General features: G+C 36.4%; 1 protein-coding gene and 2 long non-coding RNA genes across 7 annotated transcripts in view; 1 reads left to right on the top strand and 2 right to left on the bottom strand.

Annotated features, from left to right (window-relative positions):
* Positions 1 to 22,113, bottom strand: part of LOC147838372 (uncharacterized) — a 280,547-nt gene that overhangs the window by 205,314 nt on the left and 53,120 nt on the right. The window lies entirely within an intron of this gene.
* The window catches only part of LOC137488899 (SLAM family member 5), a 29,090-nt gene continuing 10,986 nt past the window's right edge, over positions 4,010 to 22,113 (bottom strand). Inside the window, exons 1-7 of one of the 3 annotated variants that reach the window (XM_087303658.1) lie at positions 20,989 to 21,107; positions 18,145 to 18,462; positions 17,711 to 17,998; positions 17,517 to 17,636; positions 13,491 to 13,555; positions 9,133 to 9,227; positions 4,010 to 4,396 (exon numbers count right to left, since the gene is read on the bottom strand). In XM_087303658.1, coding sequence (XP_087159784.1) covers positions 9,174 to 9,227; positions 13,491 to 13,555; positions 17,517 to 17,636; positions 17,711 to 17,998; positions 18,145 to 18,462; positions 20,989 to 21,037 — 894 coding nt within the window. In that variant the 5' untranslated portion in view covers positions 21,038 to 21,107 and the 3' untranslated portion in view covers positions 4,010 to 4,396; positions 9,133 to 9,173. Of the gene's footprint in view, positions 4,397 to 9,132; positions 9,228 to 13,490; positions 13,556 to 17,516; positions 17,637 to 17,710; positions 17,999 to 18,144; positions 18,463 to 20,988; positions 21,108 to 22,113 lie in introns of those variants that run through there. The other 2 variants (XM_087303659.1, XM_087303660.1) reach the window with 2 other exon arrangements.
* On the top strand, positions 4,740 to 21,200 carry LOC141380157 (uncharacterized). Of its 3 annotated transcripts, XR_015521678.1 has the most exons (4): positions 4,740 to 4,791; positions 6,486 to 6,541; positions 9,408 to 9,491; positions 17,546 to 21,200. It is a non-coding gene; the product is annotated as an uncharacterized LOC141380157 (long non-coding RNA). The 3 variants fall into 3 exon arrangements; XR_015521677.1 differs by lacking the exon at positions 9,408 to 9,491; XR_015521679.1 differs by lacking the exons at positions 4,740 to 4,791; positions 9,408 to 9,491 and adding an exon at positions 5,706 to 5,864 and having other exon boundaries at positions 17,546 to 18,644.

Raw genomic sequence — 22,113 nt, 5'->3', positions numbered from 1 at the left:
AAATATGCATCCTTCCCTGTCATTCAGACCTGAAACGCATACTAAAAAAAGAGACCGAAGCAGTTTAGGGCTAGTAATCAGGTAAATAGGTTAAATAATGAAGTGATTTAAAACAGTTAATGTCAACAGATTGTAATTATGATTTGATACAAAAGCAGCATCCAAGAAAGGTCTAGTCCTTTAAGAGCAAAAATGGGCAGAGGATTGCCAGTTTGCCTACAAATATGTAAGAAAGTTATTGAAATGTTTAAAAACAATGTTCTTCAAAGAAAATAGGAAGACATTTGGATATTTCACTTCAACAGTGCATAACACCATTGAAAGATTCAAGGAATCTGGTGGAATTTCAGTGCGTAATGGTCAAGGGCACAAGTCTAAGCTGAACAACTGTGATCTCAGATTCCTCAGGTGGCACTGCATTAAGAATACTCATTCATATTGACAAAAATATCAATTGTGTCTGTCAGTTTTACTTTTAAACAACTACTTTGACCACAATGAGCCAGGTTTTACAAACTTTTCGCAGCATTGAAAGTATTCCCCTTGAAAGAATAAACTCAGTTGGAAAGATGAAAGAACAAACTCATTGTAAGAATAATTTTATGCAGTGGCGCACATCACGTCTGAGCAATTCGTGCGTGAATGAAGTGCTTGATGCATCACTGAGACACAGCACGCAGCCCTCCTGTATCTGCAGACACTTCCAAACTTAGCAGCAGTAAGGGGAGAAATCAGTGCATTGAGGATCTGTCCAATGTATTATTAAGCCTTTTCTAATTTAAAGTTTCAGGCAAGGCAAGTTTATTTATATAGCACATTTCATACATGGTGGCAATTCAAAGTGATTTACATAAACAAGAATAAAAGAGACAAAAAGGAGATCATTGGCCTATTTTGTGTGTGAAGAGCAGGTAATAACCCTCCAATGTTGTGAATGCGATCTGCTGATCTAACAGACACAGCGCATGATTTAGAAACTGCAATGATCTCATTTTTGTAGGTCAAAACGAACCCATTTAATGCAAAACTAAATGCATTTCCCTACTGATTACATATATTAACAGGAACAAATAGCACAGATACATTTTCGAGTTGTCATGAACGCGACACAGTTTGAAAGGAGGAGCCTTTAAACTCAACCCCATTACCTGACAGGCCTGATTATTGATGGTCGACTGATATTCTGATCAGTAAATCAGATTAAGGGGGTGGGAACAATGGAAAAATAAAGGGTTTTCGAGATATATGTGTGGGTTCGAGATAAGAGTTCTGGTTGATAATAGGTGCTTAGCTGGTGTAATAAGACTTATTTGAAAGCATAGACAGTTTGTTAAATATTAAAAAAATGTTATAATACAGAAAAAAATATCCTTTTTTTGTAAAATAAAAGTAAATACTCCTCTAGGGTGATACACTTGTTAAAAAAACATAGCAAAGCATTTAATTTATTATTATATTAGCATTTAGGGATGCTGCCCAGGGTTGTCCTCTAAGGCCATAGCTCCTATAGCTGACAAGGATATCTTCATATGAAGATAAAGCTCCAAGCTTCTTCCAGATTTCAGTTGCAGTAGTTGGTTAGAAGTGTCATCTAAATCATGTCCTTCTTGCAGCAGAAAACTGACCCACTTCATTATGTTGTCATTGAACTCTTTGAACTCTGTCAAATACCTCTGTGTTGCTTATGTTTCTTCTCATTTCTAATAGCTGTTTTTTCAAGCATAGAAATATCAGAATATGTAAGTGATGATTTGTGTCAAATCAATGTCATTAAACCATCCAGGCATCACAATCTGCTTGAGCTCTCTGTGTGATAGTGTAGTTTTTATTGGTTTTCATTGGTTTCAAATTCTCATAAATGCTCTTATCTGTTTTAGCTTTTTTTCCTATTGGTGTAACAACTACAATTCCTGATAACAACATTTCATAATTTATATCTTCTTTCTTTTAGATGGATGCTGTAGAATCTAATCCCCATAACCCTGGTCAGCAGGCTTAGGTTGGGATGTCCAGTAGTTAGGCCAACACACCATGATTTTCTGCAGGAAATGGAATGGATTGATGGCTAATAGGACATCATAGAACCTTTTGTTTTTATTATTATTATTATTATTATTTTAAGGGTTCTGTTGAAAGGGTACATAAAGGAGATATAGGAACTGAAGACAAAATAGGGAATGAAAGAAGGTGCTAAAATACTTTTTTTCAATAGCCGCATTTCCACTATGGCTCCTAAAGCGAGCGTGCCAGTGCTAATTTCCAAAATCAATGGTTTTTCAGTTTTCTTTACAGGGGTTGTGCATTACAATAACATATTTTAAACTTTAGTTGATATGTTATGTAGCTGTGTAAACATAAACAACATCTCTGAATGTAAGATGTTCAATTCAAAGGGAGACATTGGCTTTTACAGAGTTAGCTTAGCAAAGCCTACAGTAAATGAAGTTTGAGAACTACAAAAAAATACATCCGGGCTAGTGGTCACAAACGCTTCAGGTTATGTGCATTCACCATGCACACACACCCCGCACAGCAAAGGGACGTGGCCAGAGGCGCTGTAATGTTATAGCATAGAAAGCTAAAATGCCATCCAAACGCTGCTATTTCCACAGAGCTTCTCCTGTTTCTGTATTTTGGTTTCCAAAGGACACGACACAAAGAAAGAAGAGTTTACGATTTAATTTTAATTATGCTCCAAAGAATTATAAAAAAAAAGACATAGCTCTAGCATTTGACAAAGGACAGCTTCCAGAATCTCTCCCAGTTCAGGGCTGAATTTGGCTAAAAACTCCTTCAACCGACGAAGCTGGGGATTGTGAGCCACAATCTGTAAGTGCTTTTATTTGTTCAAATTGATCTCATACATAAACAGTTTCTAATGTTAATGGTATGTTGTAGCGAGGACGCAAACAAGGATGTAAATAACCAGAAATGCTGTTTGGCACTGCTAACAATTTAGCTACAAATTCATGTTTATCAGTCAAACTGCAGGAAACAGCCACAATCTTCAGCAGCGCTGCAGTGTCTTTCTATGCAGACGCTTTCAGTGTCTCTTCATGCAGCTACTTTTCCATGCATTATACATCTCAAATTACAAACTTGCAAAAGATATGTGAACATTTCTTATTACTTACACAAGCTTATTCCAAATATATGTGAAAGTCACTTGCCAGATTTTATTTTAGAGAGCAGGTGTGAGCTTCAGCTGTGTGCTCTTCATTTTATGTCTGATTTAGGCATAAACTGTTATGGTAACAGCTATAGTTTACACAGTGGAAAAGCACATAGTGACGTGGAGCTGTGATATCCTGTCATACTCATGTTGAATGTTCGTGTTTTATGGGCTCCTCCCATAGACATAAATAATGAGTAAATTATAAAAAAAAAAAAAACAATGGAATATTCAAAAAATATGGATTAAATCTAAAATATCTTAAGATGATATATAATGCAGAATATATATTTTTATATAAAAAGGCAATTTTTATTATTTAATGCAGCTGTTTATTGTAACAGCACTGTCTGTTTCATTCCTTTAAAACCTGTTTAAACACAATTAGCTTTTTATCAGTTTTAATTATTTTAAATATTTTTTTATTTCTTATACTTATTTCTTTTATTCTTGTTCATGTAAAGCACTTTAAATACCATTGTATATGCTAGGTGCTTTGTAAATAAACGTGACTTGTCGATTGTGATTTAAGTGTTTGGCTTAATTTTCATTTACTGAACTGGAAACCTTTGGGACTTCAGTGTGGATGTAACTTTTTATTATGATATCTGGTGTTTAACTGAATGTATGCTTTAAATAAGCATCAGATATAAGGACAAACATAAGCAGGCCTGTCCTACAGTTTGTCTAATTTTACTGTCTTCTGTTTCAACACTAAAAATAGAAGCAAGTATAGCGCACCCTCTCGAAGCACAGTTATTAGAAAAATGTGATAATTATAGAACGGTAGTGATAGCCTTCTAGCTACGTTTGCCAAATATAAATTCAAGCTGATCATTTTGCTGCTGCAAAGGCTATACAGTGCTCTCTTTATTGTGAAAAATATATATACAAAGTATACAGTGCTCTTTAATTGTAAAGAAAAAAAGAAAAGGAAAAAAAATCAAGAACAGTAAATAGCAAGCAAAAAGGTGTGATTAATATTTAATGCACATTTTCACCTGATTAACAAATGACATAGATTATATTTTTTTGTTTGCAAATGCAAGTGGACCTTTAAATATAAAATATCTAAAAACAAAGATATCCATGTAGAGAATACATGCGAACAAAAGTCAAAAGGAGTGATGAAAGATAAAAGTCCTGCATGAGCAGTTCCTGTAGGCTAGCCTACGGTCATTGTATTTTAGGGACATTCTCATAAACAGCCTCCATCTTTGATTTCTGCAAGGAAGAAAACACAAACTGAGTCAGTCTTGCTGATGTCACAGGAAATCTATAGGCAAGATCATGTTTCTCTTTAAATTACATCGCTATTCTAATAATAACAATATCTAATATATTATTTACTTAATCAAAAGGCTTTTAAAATACCATATAGATGTAGATTTGACATGACTTTACCCCAAAGGTTGACCTTGCACATTAAAAGCTGCTTGTATCCTGTGAATCTTCTCTTATTGGTTATTAATTGACTATTTAAATTCTAGAGATGCTAATCCATTTTTTCCTACGCAATGAATGTTTTTACGCCATCTAGTGTACAAAAAGCGTCACTACATCCGTTACATACCAGGAAAGTAGCTAAACGAAAATGACCTTATCTGGTTCATCATCTGGTGAGTTTTTGAACATTTTTATCATTAAACATTAGCACATTATCACATCATTATCATTAGCTCATTATCACATTAGCATTTAGATTCACACAAGGAGAACAATTGCCTTAAAAAATAATGACAAATTTGGTGCTGCACGTCTATAAAACAAACAAAAGGGACACTTCATCCAGCAGTGCTCCCAGGACAAATGACATTCAACTGCACTAGTCAAGACAGTGCTATTACGTGAATATGTGGGACTTTAGCGCTGTCTACGGGTGTAGTAACGAGCAAACAAAGAAAACAAAGCACAAAGGCAGAACATTTCATAGGTAATATTATGTTTTTTTCTGTTTTTATATGTTCTGAACTTTTGTGCTAATCAGGTAACGTTATTGAGGATAACAGTCACTTACTGCATTCACTATACGGCAAAGCAGCTCCTACTCGCACTAAACACTCGGCTTATGCTAGTTTTGTTGAATAAAATCAGCAAACAATGCAAAAGAAATATGACAACGAGATGCTGCGCTGCCAGAAACTTGTATTATTGTCGGCTAACGTTATAGTGAAAGAGTCGTTCGGGGGATTCATTCACAAACGAATCGCTCTCTCTGTCAGTTTGAGAAGTGAAAGCAGGAGAGGAGGTGTGTTTCAGGACACGGATTATATTAAATTTAACTTTAAATTATAAAATATAGAACATTTCTGTACACACAAACACAAGCTTTTTGTCAGGAATGCCCGTGCGGTCACTGATCCATCAATGTAGAAAAGTGATGTAAAATTATAATTTTCGTAATTAGAAAAAAAAATTTACATACTAACATCCAGGAAAACTCCAGATCACAGATATATGTGTATATGTGTATATCTCTGGCTTTGCATGGCCACAGTCCTCCACTGTACCTTGGTACCGCATTCATTTCAAAGGAGCATTACCCGGTAGCAGCAAGATGGCGGCGCTATTGACGCATTCCGTCCAATAGACAACAATAGGCCAGGCGGCATCTAGTGTATATATCTATGCTCAGACACACGCACACGCGTCCGGGTGTGTGAGGCTGCTGCTGAGTTACTGTTGATTTCAAGTAAGTAAGGAGGGGGTTTTTAACCCACCTTAAAGTGATTCTCCTCAATGTAGTTAACACATAGACTCTTTCATAAATTAGTTGTGGCAAAAAATGCTGATTAAGGATGTAATTGTCCATGAATCTGCTGATTAAAATTACTTATCTAGTTAAGACGTTTCCCATGCATTGTTTCATTTGTGACGACTTGGCATAATGTTAACTTAACATTAACCATTACAATTTGCATATTATTAGTTGTGTATTTGCCAAATGAGCACAGCTACACTGTGCACACTAACCCCACTGTATTTTTTGTAAAATCAGTTTCTATTCTGTTCTACTCGATTAATTTGAAATTAAAATGTTAATCTTTTAATTCTTTGTTTTTAATGTTGTGATTATTTTTATGATAGTTTTGCATTCTTTATGTAAAGCACTTTAAATTGCCATTGTGTATAAAATGTGCTACAGTATAAATAAACGTGCCTGATGTCATGCATTGGATAAAATGACAGAGAAAATGGACATAATAATTTTTGATTGCATCTAAACGCCAAGTACAAAAACGTCACATATTAAGCAATTTGGCTTTCAGAATGAGTGCTTGTGAAAATACTAATGTCACAATATTAATCACAGGTGAAGGAGAAAGAGATGATTGAGGATCAGGCAGAGCAGGGTCAGGTAAGGGTGTTGTGTTTTATTGAAGGGATAATGATAATTCTTTTGGGGGGTGAACAATTTTTTAATGTTTTTTGAGTTGTGGCTGTTTAGCAGATTTAACAGGCTCACTGATTTACAATATGATTGGTTATTTTAACATTTTAAAGTTAGTACATAAACAGGGAAGTGCTTTCAGCCACCGATAATGCTCCTATTGATCATGTATTTTAACTGAAATATAGTCAGTTAAATAGACCTGAGTATTCATTTAGTTGTTTAGCGTAAAAGAGGTAAGCGTAAGTGAAAGGTAAACGCCGTCAGGTGCAGCAGACAAGCGCCAAAAATCACAGGAAGCGCCCGGACAGAAGCGCTTATTCAATAAAAGTCCCCGTGTACAGAGGCGGGCCGCTGAGCTTCTTTTCCTGTGTCACGAAAGTGTCAACTGCATTTAAATGACATAAGCATAAAGCTTAATTTTTGCAGTACTTTTGAGCTCAAATTATAATAAAAAATATATTCACCTTCAGAATGATGCGGGACACAAAATTCATCCATGTGGGCCCATTGATTACCCCTCATCTAAAATTTCTTTGCGGCTCCCCTAGCGCCATCTGGCGGCCCCCAGTTTGAAAACCCCTGGCTTTAAAATACTTTTCCATTGCCTGTGTCTTTTATCAGGCTGTGTTTTTAGTAAATACATTTTTGACTGCTGTAGGTTATAAAAATGTTTGAAATACCTGAAATTATTCAGAGGTCAATGATGTAAAGTAAAAAATGTTAAAAAAAAAAATAAATGATGTAAATCTCTGTCAGCCAATCCGAATCAAGCAATATAAGTACAAGTCATACAACTGACCATTGTCAAAAGTGTTATTTTGTTGATTTTGTTTCGTTTTATTTGAATTTTCACAACTGAATTGAATCAGATTTTCTGAATCCGAGTCAAAAACTTTACGCTTACTTCACATGGCCGCCATTTTAAAACACGAAAGCAAGGCTGCGGTGGGATGAAACCCAGAAGTATAGGATCTGCACTGTAAACATTGCAACAACATGCTTTAGACTACAAACCTCTAGCTGTGCCTTCTGCACATGCCCAGGCTCTTTTTTTTTTTTACGAGAGTTTGTTCCTGTCCTTAGGCGTTTTGCATTTAAAGCATTCAATGGAGAAAAGTGTCTTTGCATAGTTCATATTTTTTACAGTGATTGCATTGTGATCAAATATTAGTGCTTTCCACTGGTTTGAAATATACTTGTGGTGGTAGCTTGATTGAAACAACTTTTACTACAGTACATGCGGCAACAAAAAAAAAGGATTTTTAACAATATTTTTAATTATTATGACACTGTTACACTGTTTCTTTTCAATGGGTTAACGTTTTTGGTGTTTTTTAAAGGCTGTTAAAATAAAAATAAAAAAATCCACTATTTCTCTTTTATGCTATTCAAGAGCCATGTGCACATACTGGCAGGTAAAAGCTGCTCGCTTTCTCTCTCTCTCAAGTTCAAGTTGCTTTATTGGCGTGACATTTTGTACAGTATTGCCAAAGCATTTTTGATATGTATAAAATATGTAATATATTGACATCAGAAAAAACATTTTTGGAGATTAAAAAACCTATACCAGATGCATTTACGTTCCCAAAGGTGCATCTCTGTAGGTCTGCAGAGCATGTGAGATTGTCCGTGGGAGTGGTGACAGTTTTCACGCACACAGAACCAGCAGTACAAAACGTGTAGGACGAGAGATTTTCCTAACTTAGTTGATCACAAATGTTCAGTTAGCTTTGGCAGACACAAAAAGTTTAAAGTAAAAACACATTTAATTGCACATCTCTCATGATTCTGTGAATATAGTAAGTTTTATTCTTACTGTTTGAACTAAGAGAAATGTGAGATCAAGCCTAGCTCTTCTGAAAAATAAGCTTGAATGGAAACAGGTAGTGAAACTAGCAGAGGATGATCAGAGCGTGATCTGCATGATCAGAGCACGTGTATAGACATTCTTATTTTCTTGAATGTCTTAACATTTCACTTTTTTCGTTTCCACATTTACAAAATAAGAATCAGACCAGGTATTTTCATGCTTCAGATTTAGTATTTTGCATTAAAGCTGTAAAACTTCATGTGCACAGGAATGCAAACAAGACCAGCTGCAAGTTCTTCACAAACCTGCTTACCAACAACAACCACAAACCTCCAGAATGTGTTTAGAAGGTGTTTTTGGTCACACATCAGACCAAACCACATCTCTGTGCAAGTATAAATAAATTGAAAAAAAGAGACTTGAGCCCTGAGTTCTGCCTTCATTATTTTTAGCAGTATTTTTCATCTTGCCCTTATATTACAACACTTTATTTGTTGTGGATTTCCACTAATCAGACCTTAAGAGATAGCCCACCCATGATGAAAATGTAGCCAGTCAACAAATACTTTTATGATAAGAAAAAAATCTGAAAGTTAATTGTTCTTCAAAATATCTTCATTTGTGTTTAATAGAAAAATACTCTAACAAGTTTGAACAAGTAAATAATGTAATGTAGCTGCTATAATTAAAACAAAATGAAGGTTTTATATCATGTTCTACATAAAACGCATGTTCTTTACATTGCAAGATTCTCACCAATTGTAAAAGTCAACATTTTGACAAAGCGTAAAGTTTGATCATCTTCTCATGGCAATAGGTGCATAAACCACATCATCTTCCTTTTCTCCATTCTGTAAAAAAACAAACAATAAATATAAATAAAAGTTAGCTACAATAATACTAAAAATGCTAAACGCAAATAAAATGTCAAACTTAGATTTTCAATTCCCCCCTATTAAGCTGTAACATGCAGCATCCTTAAAGAAAATTAAGAATGTCTGGGTTACTGTCATAACTTTTGTTCCCTGAAGGTGGGATAGCACCCATGCTGTGCTATCCCATGATGCCCCGCGAGCGAATTCATGAATGGGAGTAAAGCGACGCAATTGACGCAGGTAGGTCACGTGACAAAATGGCGGATGTAGTACGTTCGAATTCCATTCATACTTTTCACGTTCATACTGTATAGAACGTACTTTTCTAATGGCCGAGTAGTACATTTAAATTCAAACGCAGTACATACTGAGTAGACACAGCCCATCACTCCCCAGATAACCCCCATCCCTTCAGGGTTCAAGCCAAAAGGAAGACTAACAGCTTATCGTGTGGTCCAGTCCCACATATTAATGTGAGGTACAGCAATATGTATATTTATAAATAAGTAGCGGATGTTATGCATGAAACATTCGTGTAAGCCAGGGGTGACCAACTCTGTTCCTGGGCCCGGTTTTTCAAAAGTAATCCACTAGGATTTTGGATAAGGGATTGGATCAAATCTTGAAAATGGGTTTTTCAAAAGAAAAAACAGATTACATAATCGGATTAGATCACGTAATCCAATCTTGGTTTTGATCTGGATCAAACCTTTAGTTTGGGTTTTTCGGACCTTTATTGTAGGATCTGGATCACTTTGATCCAAAAAACATGGATTAAACTGATCCCATCAGAAGGGTGGATTTAGCATGGATTTCATGCCTAAAATGTAATAAAAACTTAAAAAATTTATTAAACAATACTATTTTTGGATCATGCAGTATCTTACGAGATATACTATTTATTAATAAGGTTTTAATTTTATTTGTTCATCTGTCAGGCTATAGTGAGTATAGGCTTTAACGTATTCAGCCTTTCAGTATAGGCCTACAGCAAAGTAGAAAGAGTTTGGCCTCATAAAATAATCCCCCAAACAGCTGTCAAAACTGACCAAAAACAATCAATTTTATTCTGTCACTAATTGATATATATATATATATATATATATATATATATATATATATATATATATATATATATATATATATATATATATATGTATTCATCACAATGGAAAATATTTTTCTTATTAGAATATTTATTAATGATGATAGCAATGATTACAGAATAAACAAAAAATGCAAGAAATGGCAATGACTGATTTTTGAAATCTCTTTTAACAATTGCAAAAAGAGACTGAAAGGGCAGAAGCACAGCTTCGCCTGGCAGAGGAACAACTGACTCTGACCAAACTGCAGCAAACCAAGGCCAGACTTGAGATCCCCCTCCTAAAGGATACGCTTCACATCAGATGAGGAAGTCTGAGATTATTGTGGAGCTTTTGACATTAAGTATTTTTTTTATTTACATCTATATTGGAAACTTATTATAAATATCCTCAATGTACAGTGTTTGTGTTTTAGGTCTCAGATGAGCGGACTGCTGGAAAAGGATGGGGTGGGCTTTTTCTTGTTTTTCTTATTTATTATTATTATTAATTTAATATTTATTATATTTTCTTAGTTTTCATTTAAAAAAAATAAATTATATTGACCCCACGCTGGCTATTCTACTTGTTGCTCTTTACATATCTATAGTTCTACATTGTGATTTCCTATCCTGTTTGAGCACTGGTAATCCAGATTTAGTGATCCTGAAAAGTTCATATCCAGATCAGATTGATTCAATCCAATGTTGCTTTGAAAAACTGGCTCAAAAAGTAAGCTGGATTACGTGATCACGGATCGCAAAAACAGAATTACTAAATCTGGATCAATTTGATCCGGATTAAACCTGGTTTAATCCAGATAAAATTGAATATATCTTTATTTTTATTTGAAATGAAAACTAAAAAAAAAAATAATAATAATTGTTAAAATAATAATAATAATAAATAATAAAAACAAGAAAAACTCCACCCCATCCTCTTTCAGCAGTCCACTCATCTGAGACCTACAACACTGTACATTGAGAATATTTATAATAAGTTTCAAATATAGATGTAAACCAAAAAAAAAAAAAACTTAATGTCAAAAACTCCACAATAATTTCAGACTTCCTCATCTGATGTGGAGAGAGCAGCTTGTCTGAGCCTAGCCTTTAGGAGGCGGATCTCAAGTCATTGGCCTTGGTTTGCTGCAGTTTGGTCAGAGTCAGTTGTTCTGCCAGATGAAGCTGTGCTTCTGCCCTTTCAGTCTCTTTTTGCAATTGTTGAAAGTGATTTAAAAAATCAGCAATTGCCATTCTTTGCAAATTTTTTTTTGTTATTCTGTAATCATTGCATGCATCACTAATAAATATTCTAAAAAGAAAAATATTTTCCATTGTGATGAATATATATATATATATATATATATATATATATATATATATATATATATATATATATATATATATATATATATATATATATATATATATATCTATATATATATATATCAATCAATTAGTGACAGAATAAAATTGATTGTTTTTGGTCAGTTTTGACAGCTGTTTGGGGGATTATTTTATGAGGCCAAACTCTTTCTACTTTGCTGGAGGCCTATACTGAAAGGCTGAATACGTTAAAGCCTATACTCACTATAGCCTGACAGATGAACAAATAAAATTAAAACCTTATTAATAAATAGTATATCTCGTAAGATACTGCATGATCCAAAAATAGTATTATTTAATAAATTTTTTAAGTTTTCATTACATTTTGGACATGAAATCCACGCTAAATCCACCCTTCTGATAGGATCAGTTTAATCCAGGTTTTTTGGATCAAAGTGATCCAGATCCTACAAAAAAGGTCTGAAAAACCCAAATTAAAGGTTTGATCCGGATCAAAACCAAGATTGGATTACGTGATCTAATCCGATTACGTAATCCGTTTTTTCTTTTGAAAAACCCATTTTCAAGATTTGATCCAATCCCTTATCCAAAATCCTAGTGGATTACTTTTGAAAAACCGGGCCCTGGAGATCTACCGTCCAGCAGATTTCAGTGGCAACCCATATTAAACACACCTGCCTGTAATTATCCATAGCTGTTCAGGTCCTGATTAATTGGTTCAGGTGTGTTTGATCAGGGTTGGAGCTGAACTCAGCTGGAAGGTAGATCTCCTGGAGCAGGGTTAGTCACTCCTGATGTACGCCCATTACTTACTAGGGCTTATTAAGAGGTGTATAAAAGGCCATCAGATTGCGTCATTGTTCAGCTCACTCACTGTGGTGGGTGTGCCGCTGCTGTATGTCTGGTATGTAGTCGCTGCTTAAGCCCTTTCTCTTTTTTTAATGTTTTGGGTTTAATTCAGATTTTTCTTTGAAAGGCTGGTGTCTGGCCGGCTCCTTTTTGTACTGTAGAGTGGGCCGTTGTGAGCTTTATGGAATCGTACTTTATAGTGCTGTGCACTTCCTCGTGTCATTGTTGACATTTCTGTGTACTCCTGTGACTGCTGTCTTGTTTGGTAAGTAGAGTGCTATGCCTTCTCCATCTTGTGCATATCGAACGATTATGAAGACTACTCAATGCTAATTAACCGGAAAAACAATACACACAGCACAGGAAAAATGAAGTTCAACAAGACAACAACACAAGGGAACATAATAATAAAGCTGTCTAGTATTATGGGATGTGAGTTTCCTTTATTCATTTTCCTTCAGCTTAGTCCCTTATTTATCTGGGGTATCCACAGCAGAATGAACCGCCAACTATTCTAGCATACGTTTTACGCCCTTCCAGCTGCAACCCACTATTGGGTAACACCCATACATACTCTCATCCACACACACACACACTCATACATTACAGCCAATTTATCTTATTCAATTCACCTATAGCGCATGTCTTTGGACTGTGAGGCAAACCGGAGCACCTGGAGGAAACCCATGCCAGCACGGGGAGAACATGCAAACTCCACGCAGAAATGCCAACAGGCCCAGCCGGGACTTGAACTAGTGACCTTTTTGCTGAGATGCGACAGCGCTAACCACTAAGCTGCCTTGTTATGTGAGTTTATGTTTCTAAAATAAATCATGATCTAAAAGGTTGTTACACAGACAAATATAGAGAAAATGTTATACACACAAAAGTCAAGTGCACTAACACATCTATATCCAATTCACTACTGAGAGACAGACAACAAAAATGAATCTTACCAATTTTTGCACTTTCCTTCTGTAGTACTTCGGCTCAGCATAGGTGACCTCATCTTCAGTCTGAACTGTTTCAACAAATGATAGCCACATAAATTATTAATGATAGATGTGTTTTTTTGCAACATGCTGGTTTTAGGAACGTCAGTTAGCATGTTGATGCACACAAAGAAATTTACCTGACAAAAGTACCTAAAGGTACATGCTTGATGTATGTAGTTATTACATTTAGAAAGACAATATTTACACAATGTATTGATTAAATTAAACTATTAAATGTCATCAGCTATCTTTGAGTGGTGAAATTTAATAAAATGACTAGAAACTAAAATTCATAAACTTTGATGTTGGCTTGAGAGGCCAAAAAGGAAATGAAGTACACAGGACATCCTGTTTTGCTAGCATGAGTCAAATGTACCAACACTCAGGTCCCTACTATGTTCTATTGTAGAGATATTGATGTTGTTGAATTGCTGCTAGGGTTGATTGATGGCTTACATCTTATAAAAAAGTGTCTTGCCAATATGAATGATACTGTATAAATCAACCCTTTATCCCAGTACTGGGTTGCGGCTGGAAGGGCATCCGCTGGATAAAACATATGTTGGAATAGTTGGCTGTTCATTCTGCTGTGGCAACCTCTGATAATTAAGGAACTAAGCCAAAGGAAAATGAATGAATGAATAAATCAAGCCTGATGTCTTTATGAAGCTGCAGCATGTTAGCTACATAATGATACTGAGAGACTAATTGGTTGCCTGAATCAACTAAACTCACCTCCAAGGCTCTTGTGTCCCAGGTGTACAACTTACACCCCAGTTTAAAGGGCACCTATGATGAAAATCATCTTTTGTAAGCTGTTTGGACAGAACTGTGTGTAGGTATAGTGTCCACAGTCATATAAGGCTGATATAAACACAATAAGTCTCTTTTTTAAAATTTACTGACATTAAAATAGGATCCAAATCCCTCCCATTTTGAGGCCGACATGACATAATAGTGCCACCCCCTCCACTGAATTGATTGACACCTGCGTATTACCAGGACGTGCACAAAGCAACTAGGAATAAAAGGTCTGTTCAGTTTGCTAGGATCATCAATCATCATCAAATGTGATCAAGAAGAGTGAGTTTCACAAGTTTAAAGTGTTTTAAAACAGTGCATGTGTGTAATGAATTACAGCAATTTACTTCATCAGCACAGCTGCATGTCAGTACAATTATAAAAGAAGATGCTTCAATCCTGGTTTGTGGACGTTAAATCAGGTTTATTTTTTTACAATAACATAACAGCTGTCCATACAGCAGTGGAGATGAATGTGTATCCTGTCACATTTGCGTGCAAAAAACAGTGCAAAGCTAAACGCGCGCTGTCTGTGTGTGTGTATCTGTGTGTGTGCGTGAACTTTGTAACAACATTGTGTGTGACTCATCATTGCAACTCCACAACAAATGCATCCAACAATAATTGGGAAAGTTCATTCATTCATTCATTTTCTTTTCGGCTTAGTCCCAATTTTATTCTGGGTTGCACTGATATATCTTGCACTGATGCATGTGCCCATCACTGTGCCCCTCGCTGATCTGTTCACTTGCTCATTCATGGTCTGTGCCATGTTTTTTCTGGTATTTTAATTAAATTTAATCTCTGAGCCAGTATGAATTTGCGGAAGACACGCAGAGCTTCCAGGAGAGGTCATAACTAGACACTAGATCAGGGGTGTCTAAACTCGATCCTGGAGGGCCGGTATCCTGCTGAGTTTATCTCCAACCTGCTTCAACACACCTGCCAGGAAGTTTCTAATATATTTAATAAGAACTTGATTAGCTGGTTCAGGTTTGTTTGATTAGGGTTGGAGCCAGGGCCGGCGCGTCCATAGAGGCGACCTAGGCAACCGCCTATGGCAGCAGAATAGAGAGGTGGCGTCCCCGAAACTTCCCTCGCCACCCGCGCCCTCATCTGCGTCTGGGGTGGCAGAATAGAGAGAGCAGCGTCCCTGAAACTACCCTCGCCACCGTTATATCCGCGTCACAGTTATATCCGCGTCTAGGGCAACAGAATAGAGAGGGGGGCGTCCCCGAAACTACCCTCACCACCGTTATATCCGCGTCAAGGGCAACAGAATAGAGAGGGGGTGTCCCCTAAACTACCCTCGCCACCCGCGGCTCGGGCAGCGTCCCCTAAACTAACCTCGACATCCGCGACTCAGTTATATCTGCGTCTAGGGCGGCAGAAAAGAAACTACCCTCACCACCTGTGCCACCCCGAGGTTTGAGAGCGGCGTGACCTTCCTTTGCCTAGAGCGGCAGTTCAGCTTGCTCCAGCCCTGGTTGGAGCTAAACTCTCCAGGACACCGCCCCTCCAGGACCAAGTGTGGATACCCCAGCACTAGATAGAGATAGCTCCGCTATACGACATTACGACATATTTAGTTTGTTTATTTTAAAAAAGTTGTCATCTAGCGCTATATAGATAATAAAATTAATGTGACTTCCATGGGGGCTGGTACAGCCATTGGGAGGGCGGGGTGCCCCCCTTATATTATGATAGGGGAAACACTGCATACACACTCATTCACACTCCACACTATGGACAATTTTAGCTTACCCAGTTCACCTGAACCACATGTCTTTGGACTGCGGGGGAAACCGGAGCACCCGGAGGAAACCCACACAAGCGTAGGGAGAATAAGCAAACTCCACACAGAAACGCCAACTGACCCAGCCGAGACTTGAACCAGTGACCTTCTTGCTGTAAGGCGACAGCACTACTTACTATGCCACTGCGTCGCCCATCATTGGGAAAGTTTCTATTGTAGTATTTCTCACAAACGTTACATGAGATCTGCTTCCTTCATGTCTGTCTGTTGCTGACTCAGCTAAAGGCGGAGATTGAGGCACTCTTAGGCCCCGTTTACACTAGTGTTTTTTAGTTTTAAAATGGTGTTTTAGATCAAAAACGATCTGTGTCCACACTAGCGTTTCACCTAGTGTTTTTGAACATATCTCCGTCCACACTACGCCACCAAAAACGTATATCACGTGACCATTCGCGCACTCTGGGCATGTGCGTTCTAGTATAAACATGAAGCATGTGTCCCGCTCGGCATTTGGCTGTTGTTAGGAAGGATATGCAAGGATACGCAATGACACAAAAGCCCCAATCAGGTAGCGAATCTCAGCAGCCCCGCCTCCGTTTTCAGATGTCTCTGTTTTCCCTCATCCACACTGAGACGGAGCAGCAGCGTTTTAGAATGAAAACGACCTTTTCAGCGTTTTCAAAACGCTCCGTTTTCAGGCCTTGAACATTCTGGCGTAGTGTGGATGGATGGCGTAACCGTAGCAAAACTTGTGCGTTTTCAAACTAAAACTCACTAGTGTAAACGGGGCATAACAGGCACGTGGGAACAGTGGGCGGGGAGGACTAGCATTAAAGGCACAGTACACAAAAAACAGCAACAAGCTATTTAAAGCTAAAAATCACAAACCTCTGAAAGTAAAAAATCTGATGGGTGTTTTGAGCTGAAACTTTATAGACATGTTCTGTAAAAGACACTATGAAGATGCAAAAAACGTATAACTAGATGGTAAACTAGATGCCCTTTAATAAAGTATATAGTTTTACAAAGCCTGCCAGCCTCTTCAATTGTGAAAGGTCACGTTTTTCAGAATACCTCATAATAATAGTTATGGTGCGTCAAAATTTGGTCTCATGTTAAGTCAACCAGATTTTTTCAAGATTTCTGGGTCAGTTCTTGGAAAAACCCAAAGTTGGAACAGTTGGAAAAGTTATAGCAACAAATTGCAATGCAGAACACAGGTTTTGGCTAAAATTGGGGGCTTGTAGCATTAAAGCCCAATGAGGAGGAACCTCAGAAGACGGAATAATAATAATACGTTTAAATAGTGTAACATTATGTTGGCTTTCTCAAACCAAAAAGGGAAAACGAGAAGCATCACAAACTGATTAAAATATTTATCATATTTGCGAAGCATTACTTGCTATAATATTGTGTAAAATAACTCTAACCTTTTTCCTCCATTTTTCTTTTTTTCCAGCTGTTCCAGAAGATCCCAAATCCAGTTAAAATCACCAGAAATCCGCTAGCAGCAGAGATAGGTGCTATCAGAGACATAGAGTCTGCAGGACCTAAAGTAGAGTTAGAATAGGGTTACATGTAGGTGAATGTGTGTCAATAATCTCATAAATCAGCAATGCCATACCTGAACACATCTGGCAGAGTGTGTTAATGTCCAGATGTGTGGTGTGGTTGCTGATGGTGTTGTTGATCACACAGCTGTAGGTGTTTTTATCCTGATATTCCACCTCCAGAGGTAGAGAGAGACTGATGCTGAGATCAGAAACACTGATGCTGGACAATACACTGTTTCCTTTGTACCAGGAGAGACTCACAGCGCTCACATTCACCACTGAACACAGCACTGAACAATTCTGCACTGATGATGAGGATGAAGAACAATCTCTGATGATGACAGGAACAGGCAGACGAGCTGGAAACACCAGAGAACGGAGAAACATATGGATAAATCTGCAAAATGTATTTATGTGATGGTCAGTGGGTGTTCTCCTCTGATCCAAAACAAATCACAATGATTAGACAGTTAAATATGTTAATGTTAAACAAGCCTCTACTCACCATAGACAGAAATATTAAATGTTCTTATTGTCAGTTGTGCTCCTATTATCTCTAGTTCATAATCTCCAGCATGTTCACTTCTGATGTTCATGATGGTCAGAGATCCAGTTTGATTGTCCAGCTTCAGTCTGTCTCTGAATCTCCCATCAAGAACATCATTATATGTGGTGAAGGTTTGCTTCGTTTTGCTGATTTTAGCAATGCAAGAATTCCCAGCTCCATATTTCCACAGTAAGACATCATCTTTTTGCACTGTAACATTAAAGTTTAGAGTGACAGAATCTCCTTCCGTCACTGACACAGACTCGCAAAACACACCTGGAACACACCACATATATTTACTGATTTTTTAAAATTTATCTGGTGTGGAAGCAAAATCATTGTGAAAAGTAACAAATGCATGATAAAATATATTTTAAGATTATTTTCTCATTTCTATTTTTAAAGTAAAATATGACATTGTAATTGTTTATATACATTTATCAACTTACATTTTAATTAATTTTTAAAAAGTTATTTATGAAAAAGTTTTGCTGTTTTTTACACTGTGTATTCTAAACTCTGCATTAACCCTCTACTGCACGGCGAAACCAGATGACAACATGATACTTGTGTTCATTTTCCTACCACAGTTTCTTTAAGACCAACATATTTTTTTTTTTGTTGGTAAGAGAACACCTTAGAGTACCCAATGAGGTGCTTTAGTCAAGTCACATGACATGCAGTGTTTTTCTGTAGCGTGATTTCTGACATTGTTGGCAACACTGGCAACACTGTCCAACAGTGGAACATGCAATATTGCAATGGGTTAGCTAGCAAGGTCAGCTGTGAACTTTAAGTTGTACCAATAACATCATGAATGCTAGTAATATAATGTTGATTAGTCATATGTTAATGACATTTGCATTATGGATAAAATCTAGTTTTAATGGCAATACTACTTTTGAATAGATATGAATACAGGGAACAGTGTATTAGCGAGCACCACCATGTTCTATGGTAAGTAAAAGAAGAAAAGGACAGAACTGGCTCTTCCTTCAGATGAAAGTGAGGGTGAGATGGGTTTTAGTGATCATGAGAATAATGCAGACTGGACATTTGATAGAGACAGTTCAGGTAAGTTAGCTCAGAGGCAGATAAGACAGGCGTAGCATTGACCTTATTCTAAAATGCGGAAGTGCGCCTGTTTTCGCGATTGTCTTAGAACTTCCGATTTAGTCTAAGGGAGAAATGACTAGGAATAATAAATGGGAGAAAACGGTCAAACTACTTGCTCTACAAACAAATGTTTGCATATACAGACCAAGTAGAATAATATAATAAGAAAATATCAAATTGCAACATCAGGCAGCGTAATGAGCTGTTTTTAACGTCAAAAAATGAATGAAAGTGAATGAGACCGGAAGTCTCAAGCCAAAAAGATTCAAATGGCAGCGCCTACTCGTCGGCCGAGAATGAGGTGAATAGTATATACTATATACTAGTATAATATATAAACAATGTTAGCTAGTAGCTACATGATGCATCTGGATATATACTTGTTATTTATTTGTTATAATATTTACTGGAGGAAATCTTTATATTTACTGTATGTTGAAAACATGATAATACAATATTAGGTTTGTTTTTTATTTATATTCAGCAAAAAAGAATGCAATAAATGAAAGCTGTTGGAATATGAGTTGTTGGAAAGTATGTAGAAGGTGTCATTTATAAGTTCCGTGGTAAAGCTCATAATGCTGCAACACCAGTTAAATCGTTTCAAACAAACAAAAAAATTATTAATTTTAAGGAAATTTTTTTAATTGAAATTTCTGAGGTAGATCCACCTTTGGACGTTGTTGCCATATGGCAACGTTTCATAAAGTACCTAAAAAATATATTTTTATTTTTACAGCACTTTAAATTGCTTTTTTAAATTTAAAAAATATATTTTTTACAGATTTATCATAATGCATGCGGTAGAGGGTTAATTTTCATTAAATTTTACAAAAGTATTATTTAATTGTTTTAATTAATCTATATCCATGTCCAGACCAAAAATGTTTATTTAAGCTACGATTCTGCGCCAAAAGGCCTGAATCACCCGCCAGTCCCGTATGCAATTAATATAATCCCGTGAGTCGATTGTGTTGTATTTATATCTTAAATAAGGTGTGATTTGAATTCTATGAAGGATCCTTAGTTGAACGGCTCTGGCCCTATTGCAAACTGAAAGCTTATTGGCTAAAAACCAAACCATCTCCCATTCTACTTCCAAAATGCTCACCCTAAGCTCTTTGCTTCAAATCTGAGATGTGAGTTAATGTTAAAAGAGCACAGAGCCTTAGAAAAAAAAGATCAGCCTTCGTTCAGAAGGATTTATTAGAATTTTCTCATCTTCTGTAAATGAGTATTTACAAGTACTGTAGATGTAGTGTTCTTGATATGTAATCTTTCATTTGCAGGAATCTGAAGAAATGTTGCCTTTACAAATAACATTTTGAAACAGTTTCAAAGTAAGGTTTCCTGCTCAGAGATTATCCATTTTACTCATACCGCAAGCTGGCCGAGACTGAAGCCATGATCCAGAATACTTTGTAAGAACTCTGGGTCATTGGTAGAACAGTAGAGGTTGTCAACCCAATCTTCTAATCTTTAAATGATATCTCATGCCTTAAGACTATATAAGGGACTGTCGTATAACGTTCTCCTCAATTTGGGATGTTTATCTGTCTTTGCTGCTCTGCCATCTTATTATACCTAGAATATTCTTTTTAAAACTATGAACAGAGACCTTATCATTTGCGGCAGCTTTGTTACAAAAGATGAGAAGAAATTAAAGAAGAGTTAAAAGTTTCTTACCAGATGAAGTCCTCCAGCTCAAACAGAGCAAAACAAACACATTAAACATCTTCTTAAAGACCAGATACAAGATACAAGATACAAGACCACTGAAAACACTCAGCTCATGTAAATCCACCCACAACAGAGTTTGACCCTGCCCTCTCACTTTACATACGCATGTTATGTTATATTAATATGTTGAAATAAATGTTTTGTTATGTTTTCATCATTATGGCTTGAACAGTTTTTAAATGGGGGCAAATAATATACTAATATACTATATAGCATCTTTTTTTGGAAAGGCGATTCGTTGCTTAATTGTGACAAATTGCACAGACTAGAAGACAGTTGTGTGGATTATGAATTAATAACATTTAATGGTAAAACAGAGGATACATTTGAAAAGTTGTGCATATTTGTTTAGTTCTGTTTTAGTAAAAGGAAAAAACTAAGTACAAAGTTAGACCAATATATGATCTTCCAGTGTAAGTTTTATTAACATTCATCTTCTGAGTCAAACTGAAACCTGCTGTGGTTGGTGTTTAGGTATGTGGCTTGAGCAGGACAAGCATCTTGTAGGTGAAAGATGACATTCAGAGTGTAGTGTTCAGTTCGCAGGAAAAGGGGCTTCTTCCTGTTCTGCTGCTATGAACGGCTTTAGTTTAGTTTGTTGTTTCCCAAATTTTATTCTGCAGATTTTTTACTGTGGTTTACAGGTCAAAATTTAAGAAAGCTATAGCAGAACAATTGATATGAGGAATTCTAATAAATGAATATTTTATATATAAACACACTGCATGTTTTGGAAGTCTTCTTTGTTCAACACACCCATCACAGATCTTTCAGTCTTTGCCAATAAGCTTATAATGTGAATCAGGTGTGTTTGGTTAAGGGGGGATGGTAAATGTGCAGGGCTGGTTCATGGGCATCTGATTTAACAGTAGGGGGGGACAATAACTATAAAATTTCTTTCTAACATTTTTTTGAAGGGGACACAAATAATACAGCCGAATTGTACTAATAAAGATATGTTCCCGCAGTTAAAAATTGTTTCATTCTAATTATTAGTATAGCATGGAGACTTCATCATTATTATTATTCTCAAAGTTTTTCTCAGGTTCAATGACAGCAAATTTTTTTTCA

Source organism: Danio rerio, chromosome 22, assembly GCF_052040795.2.
Source record: "Danio rerio strain M-AB ecotype USA chromosome 22, GRCz13ab, whole genome shotgun sequence".
In the NCBI taxonomy this organism is placed as follows: domain Eukaryota; kingdom Metazoa; phylum Chordata; class Actinopteri; order Cypriniformes; family Danionidae; genus Danio; species Danio rerio.
Note: the sequence above shows the minus strand (reverse complement) of the source record. Positions and strands in the feature narration are given on the sequence as shown.